The sequence below is a fragment of the Micromesistius poutassou genome, assembly GCF_964030765.1.
Source record: "Micromesistius poutassou genome assembly, chromosome: 14".
NCBI classification, from domain to species: Eukaryota; Metazoa; Chordata; class Actinopteri; order Gadiformes; family Gadidae; genus Micromesistius; species Micromesistius poutassou.
In genome coordinates, this window is record NC_140284.1 from 17,240,813 (window position 1) to 17,254,445 (window position 13,633).

The following is a 13,633-nucleotide window of genomic DNA, read 5'->3' on the forward strand; positions in this document are numbered from 1 at the left end:
TAATTTAGAGACGGTGTAAACGATGATATGTACAGTGTTAATTAGTTGATGCTGTTATTGGAAAACACCCACAGGAACACCTACACGCATGGATAAACACATGGCCTAACGCCATCAACAAACCCAATGTTTACGGTTATTCTGGACTGTTTGCACACCTCCTCGTGTCAACTCCTTTCATGTTGAGCAACTCCCTAATCAACAAGTGTACCACACACACACACACACAACCGTGGACAGCACCAGACGGCCGGACAGCCGATTAAAAGGCCCCAGCAGCGATGCATTATTAAAACTTCCTGTCACAGTGAATGAGAACACTAAAAGTTGGATTTAACAACCAGCGGGGCCAGCGGGGCGTCATGATCCATCCACATGACAGGGCGGTGCCTTCGGGGCACGGCGGACTCGCTCGAGCGGCTACAAGGCCACAGTGTGGGGGGTCTAATTGCACACACAGAAGAAGAAGAAGAAGAAGAAGAAGAAGAAGAAGAAGAAGAAGCGGCCACGGCAGACAAAGACGGAGGGCCTTTTATTAGATTTTTTAGATTTTAGATTTTGTCTTCTGACAGGGGGAGCCAGTGTGGGCGTGAGCAGGAGCAGAGAGTGCACGCGCAGGTTGTTAAGTGGTGAAGGGGTTGCTGGTTCATTCTTCGAAACCATCACTTAACAATGCTGCCAAACTTGCAACAACAACAACACCCAACAACAACAACAACATCTCATCACAACCACCCTTTTTGCTCCAAGGGCAGATGATGACAATGAGATGAAAAGCTGCAGAAAAAAATAAAACCAAACAAAGCCCAAAATGCTCCACAGGAGTATCATTTGGGTAGTATTGATTTCCATGTGGGTCCATCCAACTACCATGGCACCCTTTGACATTGTTTCACAGCAGCTCGAGAAGTAAATGATTAAAAACATACAGAGTTACCCATGATTTATAGTCAATATCATACATTTAAATGACCATTTCTAGGGCCAAACACACTCATATTGCTCCCAAATACAATGTCCACCCACTTTAAGATCAATATTAATTTAATCCCAGAGACTCTTCTCCAGGCATCCTACCAAGTCAATTTATCAGTGCAAGCATTATTGTACTAGAGTGCAACATTGGATCAGGTTTATTTTTCCTTTTTCATTCTGTCCTGTCCTGGGCCTTGGAACGTTTTCAACTGTGAACGAGCGGGCCAAGGTACCCTGGAGTAGCCCGCGGCCACTCTGCTCCCAAGCAGACCAAGCAAGGCCCAGCGAGACACCCCATCATCTCGTCCCGGTCCATCCAGGACACTGGTTAACATGGGATAACAAACGAGGGACTGGTGTCTCAAAGGAAGCTTCTCTTTTTGTTTTTTACTCTTCTCAGAGGGCGTGCATCCAGAGCACCTTGACACCGGTGACTGTGAAACTGCTGACAACTTGTGTCACTCTTTTTGCACGTGGTTGTAACACCGTGTGCCCCTGTGGCTGCCCTGGAACTCGCACAGCCAATTAAAATAGTGGAAAAAGAAATAAGCCTCGAAGGTGGGTGCCTTGCCGTAGTCTCTGGATAATACACCAATTCCTGGGCCCTCAATGGACAATTTCATAAGTTGTGCAAGAGAGTTGAGATCATCTGGAACATTTCAGCCAGTGCATGCTGAGAAAAAGGTACTACGGTATGCTCCTCCTAATGACACCACTTTGGACTTGGTTTTATCCAAAACGGCGGGGGAAGAGAAACGTTTAATTTGTTCTGAATCAGAACAGCAACCCAGAGCAAAGAGGAGACTGAGAGGGGGGATTGGCTGTCAAGCCGAGTTTATCTTTACACACCTCCATAATTCACCTTCAGACGCACGGAGACGGCTCACAGGACACCGGCACAATTGTTTCTACGGCAACGAATGTTTGACTCCTTACCCCGACAATGCACCCCTTCATCGTAGCCGTCGTCACAGTCCCGGGCCCCGTTGCACAGTTTGTTGAAGTGAATACATTTCCTGGTCCCGATGCACTGGAAGTGGTTCAGGGGGCATCTGATCACCACCTCCCGCTGACCTGGAAACCAAGAGGACACAGAGGCACCGGGTGAGCAAATAATCCACCTTTTATTCATACATGGCGAGAGAATTTCCAGGGGAGTATGCTAATGTGGATGTGCAAGAGACGGTATCCTTGTGCACACGCATTAGGTATTCACACACTGTTTAGTAGAGGACGTCAGCCACCCACTCGACATGTGTTTTGTTTTCCCTTGTTCGCTTGTCCTTTTTTTTTCTCCCCAACAATACGACTACACGGGAAAGAGAACTCTGAAATAAATATGCAGATTTCATTCCTAATAACCATCTCCCTCAAGTGAAATGATTATCATCTTCAACTTTCCAATGTGCCCCCCCCCCCCATCCCCCCCCATCCACCCCCCCCCCTCCCCTTCAGCCACTGAAACAGATGTACTTAAAAAGGCCTCTGCGTATGTAAATCCACTCGCACTCTGAAACAGCCTCCACAGCACAGCAGCAGATGTTTTTCATTTTTTTTCCAATTTGTCTTTCCAGCGCAGTGGAACAAGCAGACCTGTACCCTCCCTCACCCCAACCCCCCCCCCCCCCCCCCCCCCCCCCCCTTCCCATCAACTCCAGTAGGTGACTCGCAGCTGTTTAAGGATTCATGAAGCGCGTAGGTGACCCTAATCCGGCACATAAAACACATCTGACTGGCGTGGCAGAACTGTAAATGTGTCATATCCTCACCTCAACCGCTATCGGTATCAATTACCATTTGTGGCCATCGCCGCCACTTAGCCAGGGGGATTTATCTTTTCACCTGACAGGATCTCGCCCCGATCCGAGCGGTTTGGCGGCACTCAGTGGACCCCCCGCCTGCTCGGGGGCGGACGGGGGTCTTTGTCGAAGCACACTTTGTCTTATCCACTTTGTCCACTTTTAACTTATTCACCGTGCTCTTTTCTTACTTTAGAAACAAGGTAATGGACGCCGCAATTAGGGCGGCCATTACAGAGAGAGCTGTCAGTTGGTGCTGATTTAAAAATAAGCGATTCAGGCGGAGAGCGTGAAGGAGTGTCTGCGTGTGTGTGTGTGTGTGTGTGTGTGTGTGTGTGTGTGTGTGTGTGTGTCTTTGTGTGTACGTGTGCGTGCGTGTGTGTATTGATACAAGAGAGAGTGTGAAAGGCCACGTGTCCAAAAAAGCCCTAAGGATGCACAATACATTGTGACACATTTAGACAATTCAAATATTAGGAGAGCTCGCCTCGGAGAGAGAGAGAGAGAGGCCATCTTTGTTACGTGAGCCAAAACCACATGCGGGGCCAGGCTCATGAGTTAACCTTCCCTGGAGAAGGATCTCAGTGACGGAGCCTAATGCGTGGCCTGTCTGTTGAGCTAGAACCGCTCCAGTAGCATTGACGGTATATACACATGGATTTACAGGCACGTCTGCCTTTTCCTCCATACATACAACATTCATCAACACGTTGTCATTGAAAAAAGCAGAGGTGTGTGTGCACACTGAACCCATTAGTGTGTCGTCCCGTTGGTGTAACCATGTATTATTCATGTTATCCATGCGATAAATCAAGAACAAGGGGACGTTACACTGGAAACAAAGATCTGATCGTGAATACTCATGGCCTTAATGATCATCACTCACAATAATTTTTTTTCATCATTAAGACAACAAACATGGACAGTTATGAAGGATGATTACGCAACACTATTGGATCATAAATTTGTATATGTATAAATTTGCCTATTAGACTATTCAATAAAAAAAATATATATAGTATATATATATATATATATATTATACACACACACACACACAAACACACACCCTCCCAAAAAAAGGTAGTGGATGACTCAGGCGTGTATCCAGGCGATGGCGTCTGCTTGGTAAAGTACGCTAGTTAACGCGCAGCTGTGTGGGTCCCTGACAACATGACTTCACTGGGAGCCTCTCTCGCTCGCCCTCGCTCGCTCACCGCATGCACCCTGGCCTAATGTTACCAGGCAGCGGTTGGCAGATGAATATTCAGCCGCTGCGATCAGCCATGCGGCAGAGCACAGATGCTTCCCAGAACAGCCGAGACAACGCTAAAGGAACACTTTCTCCCACCACCACCACCACCACCACCACACACTTCCAGAGCCTCTCTGCTGTGCTGCCGCGCTCGTGCTTCTTTAGCATTGCAAATGATCAGCGCTACAAACAATAAGCGAGGATGACTCGGACCACTGTTAGGAATACAGCAAAACAAATAGATGATTATGCAGGCGTGTGTGTGTGTGTGTGTGTGTGTGTGTGTGTGTGTGTGTATGTGTGTGTGTTTGTATATAAAGTCTAGACATCTGAATATATGGCACCAGAATAGCAAGAAGAGTGTCTAACCAAGACAAAATGGTATATATGTACAAACACACACACACGTACATACACAAATACATATACATACACTAAGACACATCTATATATATATATATATATATATATATAAACATCACCAGTTTTTTAATTAAAAGCCAGTGGTGATATTTACCCACTTTGAGGCGTGTGGGAGACAGAATCAGCTGGGACGTGCTAATCCCTCTTATTAATGTGTAGAGAAGGGCTTCTGGCTAGCATTCCACCAGCTATGTTCATTATTTTTTATCACTTCAATCTGGTCCTCTGCACCGGTATGGAAGAAATGATGAATTCTTGAAAGGAAATAATTGAGAAGCTATCAGTGGGGGGAGCTCATTGAACTCTACTGTTGGGAGAATTAGACGAGCGAGGGATCCTATAGGCATGTGGGCCATTGGATTTCATCCCGTTTTATTTTATTCCAAGAGGAGATGATCAAAAGCCCACGGACCAGTGTTTTGAGACTCCCTCTGTTGACAGAGCTTATAGACTGTAGCCCGCCCTTAGTTCTCTCCATCTAAGTTTCCCTATCTTTCAGGGAATTCCAAACTTTTCCTTTTGATTCGTTTTGCTTATAAATAAATCCATTGTTTAGACCAACTATAGAATATATATATATATATATATATATATACTGCATATATATTACCAGCTTGTCTCTTCTGAATCTGTTTCTGATTTGATGTTTTTTTTCTTCCTCCAGTTGTCTTGTCTGTTTAGTTGGTTTAGTACTGAAAGGTTTGCAGGATTGCTGATAGGGCTGAACGATTCATTGAATTCAAACCGACATCGCATTGTAAAAGAACAGGATTTTCAAAAAATAAAAGAAAAGTAAATGATACCTTAATCTGAATGTCTTCTAAATGCCCTAGCAGGGTCTGATCATTCTATTAACAAAATATCTGACCACACACATACAAACTTGACTTACCAGCAATATGTAATTCCTACAAATAATGTTCTGGATTGTGTTCATTAAAAAATATATTAAAATTCCCTAATGGTTAATACTTTTTTTTTTCCTAAATACCCAGCTAAGAATAGAAGACCAGGATAAGCTAAAAGATGTGCTTGCATATCAACGGTAACAAGGCGCCAATGGGTGGCACCACGGGTAAAATAAATAGGATGATGAACACAATCACACTGCAAATCACCCAGTATGGCTCAATGGCACAGCTGCCTTAACGATGCAGCTTTCGGTGTGCATTTAAATGAAGCTTAAGTATCAACTAATGGATGCACTGGGATGTTTACAGATTTGGGATGTTAAGATATTTTCATACATGGTGCAATGACTCACCATGAAAATCAAATGGAGAGGTTTAATGTGCATCAGTGGCATCTGAAAGACTTTTTGTTGATTTCCCTGCTAGATTTGGCTACAAGGCTGTTTGCATTCAAAGGCTCGCCGAGCTGTGTGGAAGAATAATATCTCAAAGGCAAACAGGTCATAGTGTAGTAATGTCCCACACATTGTAATGGAATCTCTCTCTCTCTCTCTCTCTCTCTCTCTCTCTCTCTCTCTCTCTCTCTCTAGTTCATAGTCAACTCTGTCTCTAGGCATTGTAGTGGTGAAAACTGTTCCTTCTATGTATTGTACTGCGCCTGATCTGGATTTCCACCGGGGCAGCAGCATCAATACTAAAAACTTTAAACAGGAATCCTTTTTTTTTTTACCCGGAATAACCTTTGGGTCCCTGACATTCGGAACGATGCACTCAGCCAGAAGAAGCATTGCCGGGCTGTATTTATGTGATCCAGTAAAACCGAGGCAAATTGTGCCAAAGTGGAAGGCTACGCGATGAGTTTTTGCAGTTGATAAGACCACGCCACACCCCTTCCACACCCGGGCCGGGTGGCCTCCAGGGGAATGTTTCTAGTAAACACTTTTTCTCTGTGCAGGTTTGATAGAATCTAAATAGGAGCAGGGGCAGCATAAAGATTAAGACAAGGTGCAATGAGCAATAGATTGTTGGACTGATATATTATTATTATTATTATATAATATGATGCAGTGAGCTATTAAATTGTGAACTCAACTCACCAGCCCCCTGGATATAGAGACGTTCTACCTGCTGCCCCTTACAGATAATGTGTTAAACTGATTTAGTTACCCATGAATACTAGCGTCTCGATGTCAAATGATGTATATACATATATACATATTTGAAGAAGTGTTGTATCTTAAAACATTGACTATGTCTAATCCTGTAGTGTAAAGACAAACTAGCAAAGGGCTAAGGTTTGTATTTGGACTCGATGGTATAGATTTGAAATGGTTTTGGCTTGACGTGGTGGGATAGGTGTCCGGAGAACACTTGAAAAACCTATACAGGCCTATAGTAGCCGGTAGAGTACAGCAACAGTAAAATGTTGTCTTTTCTTACGCTTAGAAATCTCCTGATGAATGTTGTGACCACTGACTGGAAATTGAACCAAAAGAATAACAATTTTAAACATCTCTTTTGTACTCCATGGTACAACATTTTCCACAACTTCACGTTGTTTTGTTTTTTCAACCCTGCATCATACTATATGCTTTCTGTATATTTTCTCATTATTTCTATTTTCAACGTGCTAATAAATGATACTATGTCACACGCAGATTGCCAGCCATGGTTTATTCCAGCAGGGAAGAGGTACAGAATGCAGGACAATCACGAGTGGTGGAGCTAATAAATTGTGTTTTTTTGCTCAGAGGTTTTCTTTGGGGAGTACTTTCTGTGTTATTAGTTAAAATGGTATTCTTTTTTTTTTTTTTTTCAAAACCAGTTTAGTAATAAATGGATGAGCTTTCTTCCTGGACTCAACCATTATCCATTATTATTATGTTCTGTTTGATCATTTAGCACTTGTAGCCAAAGCACTCACAATTAATTAAAACACATGCTATTGGTGTCCACTGACTTTCAGCTGGAAGTCTAACAACCATGACCCTAACCGGCCCCATCTTATTTGAATTCTCCAAAAGAGGTGAAACGGTCATACAATAGAGAATATTATTACAGGATTTATCAACCAGCCTGTAATGGTGCTTCTTTCAGAAACCTGACTCTACGTTAAACATCTATTCAACATTTCATTAACACTGATTCATTTGCATGAAATGTTAATCTTGTTAAGGGTATTTCTAAAATGTGCCCTCACAAATTGTGTCCTCATTGTTGATGGCTGTTTAGATGCAAATTACCGTGATAGTTCTCAATCCATTTGAAAAAATGACTGATGCCAAAAATCGTATTGTCTAGGTTTTGCAAAAGATAATGAGCACCTTCCCTTTTTAATGAGCTGAAACATTTCAGCACAACAACTTTCATAAAAACCTTCTGGCTTTTAATGTTTTTGTAATGCTTACACATCGCTAAAATAATTCAATTCATTTTTTTCTAAATTACCAAAAGACCAAAGTATCTGCAATCATTTCATGTTCACATTTCTATTATATTCACATAGTTATGTTGGCATCTGTGATGATTTCAACTCTTCCGGCATAATATCTAACAAGGCCGGCAGTCAGAGCAGGTCACCTGTACCGGGTATGGCCCTACAAACTCACTAATCTGTGGGTGTTTTGCTTGTTCTGTGTATGTCCAACCAGGTTCTTTCCAACCAGACGCCATCCACCTTATTGGCGTTACAGGCTTGACTTGGCAGTACAATGCTAAACTTGCTCTGTCGCCTTACTTTAACTAATGCTTTGACTCATGTCTTAACAGTGAGGATCACATACAAGGCAGTGTGTTGTTGCTGTCTAAGCGCCTTAACACCAACCGAAAAGGCTCAACACAGATAGGCTGTCTTTTCTAGATTTTAACTCTGAAGGCTTCAGCCAGCCTGTTGTTTCCTCAACATTTTAAATGTTTTGAGCATTTGTTTGAATTAATATGAATCACAGGGACGCTCATATCAAATGTATACGTGTATTTATATGTATTTATTCAATGAAAGCCTTTAGCATTCAATAAAAATGTTCACCAGGTCACATGTTACACATGTTTTCAATCGATTCTGATTATTATGTGGTGTTAATATCGTCATTACATCATATCTATGAAGCATTATTAAAAAAACTAAAACATGTTGAGTTCACAGCAAGCATGTGAGAGTCAACAAGTGTTTTCAAACATGATTTCACAGATAGGAATGGAAAAAAGCCATGGTAATTTGTGTGAAAGACACTTAAGAAACAAGCTGAAAAAAGGCCAATTAAATATTATTTTGAAAACCAGCCATATAATTAGTCAATAGAGAAATGTTTGTGACCAACCGTTACGCATATGAGCCAATGTAATTGTTTGGGGACAGACTTGAAATGAATAATGCATAAACTGCAATCAAAAAGGCCACATGGGAAAAAAAAATACGTTTTGTATTGCATTTCATTGTGTTTAACTTTGAGAAAGAAATATTCCCATGAACGTAGTTAAATGCAATTTGTGGATGTGTTTGTTATTAGTGCAACTCTACTCAAGCGAAGTGGCTTGACTTCAATCGAGCCAATTTCTAACGCCACTCCATTGAACCGTGCAAACGTGAAATTATTAAACTTGGTACAAAACATGGTACTACTTTGGATGTTTTCAAAATGGTCAATATGACACTGTCAGATATTGTCAGCAGACAATATTGGATATTTTGTTAGAGAAGGGCTGCTTAAAAAAAAAAACAAGTCAATGAAAATACCCATTTGGTCACTTTACATTCAAACGTTTGAAATGGTCACAGACCAATTTGGTTTGGGTAAAAATTGAAAAGGTGTTTTTTAAATACTGAATAAATACTGTAAATACTGTACATACACGTTCCCCCCTGTTCCCCAAGGGATGGTCTCTCACTCACACACTCTCACAATTGTGTTTGCTGTCCAACTAGAGCATCAGACATCTCACATCAGACATCTCTTGATGATATTTTACTGAACATAGGCACACAGCCTATCCAATTCCACATGTGCTTCCCTCTATTAACCTTTTATGCACAAATTGAATACGCCATACTTTGGGTTTATTTGTATCCAGGCCCGAGATCTACCACGCAAGTCTGAGGATCCAACTGGGAATCTGTCTCTTCCAAAACATGCTTTACATATCATGTTGTTGAAAACAGGACACAAACGATATCGACTTTGAAGTCACTAGTTTTAGTAGCTTTAATACAAATGGCTGCAGCGAGACCGAGTGAGTGCCACAGAATATGATAGCTTGAGTCGCTCATTTACAAATAAAATATTTAGAAAATGTGTGTCGTCTCGAGAATTGATAAAGCCTCACTTCCACTAGACTCTTAATTCATAATGTGATTCCACTGGAATCCCTCAACTTCAAAGGGAATTGTAATGCTAGTGAGCCGCACTGCCGCCAAAAACTGGGGGTTGCGTGAGTGCTCTGTCCGATCACTTCTCTCCTGGTCTTCACTGGGCGTCGTCTTGTCACTAGGATGCAGGGAACAAGCCAAATAACTCTTTGGGATTGTTCATTTTTAGCTTTCAAGATTAAGAATGCACTTGCAATAGGCCCATTAACTGAACGTATTTTGACTGCTATATTCAACAAATGCCCATTAATATGAGTAGGACGTTGTTTGTGTGTGTTTGTGTGTTTGTCTTTGTCTTTGTGTGTCTGTGTCTGTGTCTGTGTTTGTGTTTGTGTGTGTGTGTGTGTGTGTGTGTGTCTTTGTGTGTGTGCGTAAATAGAGTTGAAATGAGTTTCACTATGTTGTCAGGAGCATTCGCAATCAAGAGCGACCGCCGCAATGCATTAATCATGCGGTATTGCTTCATAATTACTTTTCATCTTAGACTGGCCTCTCTCTGTATTTGTTTACGTTTGAGTCGTATTGTCTGCTGGATCCTGTTCATGCTGTGTAGTCAGAGGTGGATTTCTTCCACTGTGCCGGTTGCCGTGAGAGAGAGCGTCTGTGTCACGGTGAAGTGGATGGACATGTGGTTTTGCTGAGCGGAGCAGTCAACTGGGCAGACAGTGGTGAACCGTCCCTGGATTGTACTTGAGGGGATTGCAGTTTAGTGGGCAAACTTCCTGTTGCCTAAAGCCCCCATTTGAACACATGTTGTGATTATTCTAAGGATTCAAATAACCAAATAAATATTGATGATACGATTTACGGGGTGGCGGGGCTGGGGCTGGACATTGCATAGTATGTTTTGAATGTGTATGTTTTACAGAGGAAGATTTCCTTCAACTCCCTGCTGTAATTCAATAAAGAGAAGAGTGGATTGGTCTCCGTTCAACATGAAGCATCATTACCACGAGTCCTTCAGACAAAGTGAACGAACAATGAATGCCCCACAGCTATGCAATATTGATAAGAAAATGCAACCACCCTCATTTCAACACAATCCTTGACTTTCACTCAATGATCACAAAGGTATCTACATCTTTTATTCTCTTTTCCACTGGAAGACAACTCGAATGAGGAGAAGGTCTCAAGTCGAAGTTTTTTTTATTTTCTTGGTTTTAGTTGGAGGATAACCTCCAAATAAACCCAAATTATGTATAAAAACACCATTCAATATTTTTTGTTATTGAGTAGCCACAAAACAACATTGAAAATGAACTGTATCGCACATGTATTCATTGGTAAAGTCAAAGTAAAAACAAATTAGGCTGGGGTCTGTGATCTCTGCTATTACTCCTGTCAAAACGGTTTAATTACTTACTCAAAACTCTATGGGGACTTAGTTGTTGCTGAAAACTCTCTGTTGTGAACCAACAAACAGGAATAGGAGAAGGGGTCGCCTTTTAATTAACCTGCATTTTTTATTTGTATGTTTTTTTATAGAGTTTTGAAGAAGGCACAAAAACAAACACAATTCTGAAACATATGAGGGTCCATATGAGTGGGGGGGGGCTAGTGTAGACTTCGGCGCACCAATTTCACACCGCAGTTTCGTCAGCAGCTAGCACGTCGAGCCCTATTAAAACCGCCTATTTCTGCGGCACCCTAGGGGGCTTACCGCGAAACATCAACGAGGAAGAATTTTGTCAGAGCAACGGGGTTAGGACAGGCTGCGGAGCAGGAGGGGGACGACGGGCTGGCATCGCACCTCCCACCCGGTCCCTCCCCCCCGCCGGCGCGAGGCAGAACTGGCTGTGTGCGGGTGTGAGTGAGTGACAACAGGCAGCCAGAGACGACTCTCATGACACTTCATCAAATGCTTCTCTAGCTACGTAATCTGCCGAACCTCTGAAATAGCTGCAGCCAACGTCACAGGAGTAAGGAGGGTGACGGTGTAAGCCCAACGACGAGATGTCAAGGGCAGAGAGGCAGGTCGCTCCTCATCAGATAAAGGGGCGACACGATACAGCGTGACAGGGGAGTCGAGATTGTCGGGACATCAAAGTGGGTCATGCGTTCGCTCGCCTCGCTGTGCATATGTTCAAACTAAAACAAAACAAGTCTTATTCATACAAACAGGCACATGTGTACACACACACACACACACACACACACACACACACACACACACACACACACACACACACACACACTCTCGCTCTTGCTCTCTCTGTTTACACCTTACCAGCTCCACTGGTAAGCAGATGGCATCAGTGTGAGTGTGTGTGCGCACAGCTCCAACTGTAGTGTGAGACAGAGCCAGTAAATTAAAAGCCTTATTTCAAAGCTCATCGCTTCAGAAGGAACCGTCTTTTTGTCCCCTTGGAGAGGGAAGAGGGAGATTAACATTAGCGCTAACAGGATGTGCGCGTGACAGCCGAAGACGGCGATAATGGTTCTTTCTGATCGCCCACGACACCGCAGACCTGGAAACCAAACATGACAACAATTAGCCACGGCTGATACTCCAGCCCTAATGACACGTCCAATGATGTATGGAGATCAAAACAAGGAGGCAATCTGTTGCTATAAGTGCGCCTTGGGCAAATATCCATGGCGACCTTCACTCCGTGCTAGACATCCGACGGTAATTTGGACGTGTGAACATTAACGTTTGATCATGCGCGGATCCAGAGGTTCCCCCCGTGTTGAAAGAGAGGGAAGCGAGGGCTTTCAATGAAGCACTCTGCCAGAGCATAATTAAGAGATATTGGAAGGTTAAGCAGGATCCAGAGAGATATATATTTTTCTCTTGCAGCGAGTCGACAGTCAGGTTGCGCGGCGGCATTGGGAACCGGGGAGAGACGGAGGGAAGGAGAGTCAACAAAACGCAGAAGAAGCTGTCCTTCAGCTCAATAACAAGGTGCTACACTACATTACCCCCTAAACCTCGATCCTATCTGCGCCCGTTCCCCCGGGAAACTAACACATTTATGATACATTTATTTCAATATGAGGCTTGCCAGATAAAATAGCTTGCAGGATGGTGTTCGTCAGACCAAAGTACACAGCATAATACTTACTGACGCTTAAATGCAGACAGGCCTAAATATTCCTAATGGCACAAGGAAATGCTTGCGCATGTTTTTACTTCCGAATGATTTATTTGCATTGCGAATTAAAGATCAGGGAAGATGAATACAAATTTTAATCGTGGCCATTAGCCGTATGTAAGGCTCATTTGATTTTACGAAAATACCCTTTAGTCATAATTGCTCACATAACAGATATATTACGAACGCTCAAGCCATAGCCAGAGTGCACAAATACAACAACACAAAGACCTAGCGGGGCTCGGTTGTTCTGGGTTAAAACCTGGAAGAATCATTCACTGGAACATGTTTGCTGCTCCTCGGGGAACGTTCCTTTTCTTCCATCTCCCTGGGATAGCGATGAGTTCGGGATCCAGGCAGCAGACTTGCTCGCTGGAAGACGCTGGGAGGCGTGCCCTCTCTCCTCAGCGTGAGGGATGGAGTGCTGGCTCCCCCCCCAGAGAGACTTGTCTTTGAACATTCCCGGACTCCTCCCCCCTCCGCCGCGGCCCTTAGGGGAAGGCGAGTTCAACCATCAATGCTGATCGGGTCGAGCCAAGTCACAGCCATCAGAAGCCGCCGCCGTGCCGGCCAGAGCTCCGCGGCCAGGTTCTCTGTTTCTATATTGATTTATCTGTAATTATTTACGTTTAGATTTTCTCAAGGTGGCCACTGACCCTTTATTTTTTTACTGTTTCTCTCTCCCCGCAGGGGAGATAATTAAATCAGGGAATTCAGTGGGGTCTGGGTGTCCCCGCCAAGAGAAAACCCGGGGAGACGTGCCCAGCAGCGCTCGGCTGAGATGAGCCAAACGTCATGAAACGCTCGCA

General features: G+C 43.3%; 1 protein-coding gene across 1 annotated transcript in view; it reads right to left on the reverse strand.

Moving 5' to 3' along the window:
• The window catches only part of LOC311358564 (low-density lipoprotein receptor-related protein 1B-like), a gene marked incomplete at its 3' end in the record, with an annotated part of 248,406 nt that overhangs the window by 170,997 nt on the left and 63,776 nt on the right, over positions 1 to 13,633 (reverse strand). The window contains 1 exon segment of the mRNA XM_084478639.1: positions 1,912 to 2,049. Coding sequence (XP_084334765.1) covers positions 1,912 to 2,049 — 138 coding nt within the window.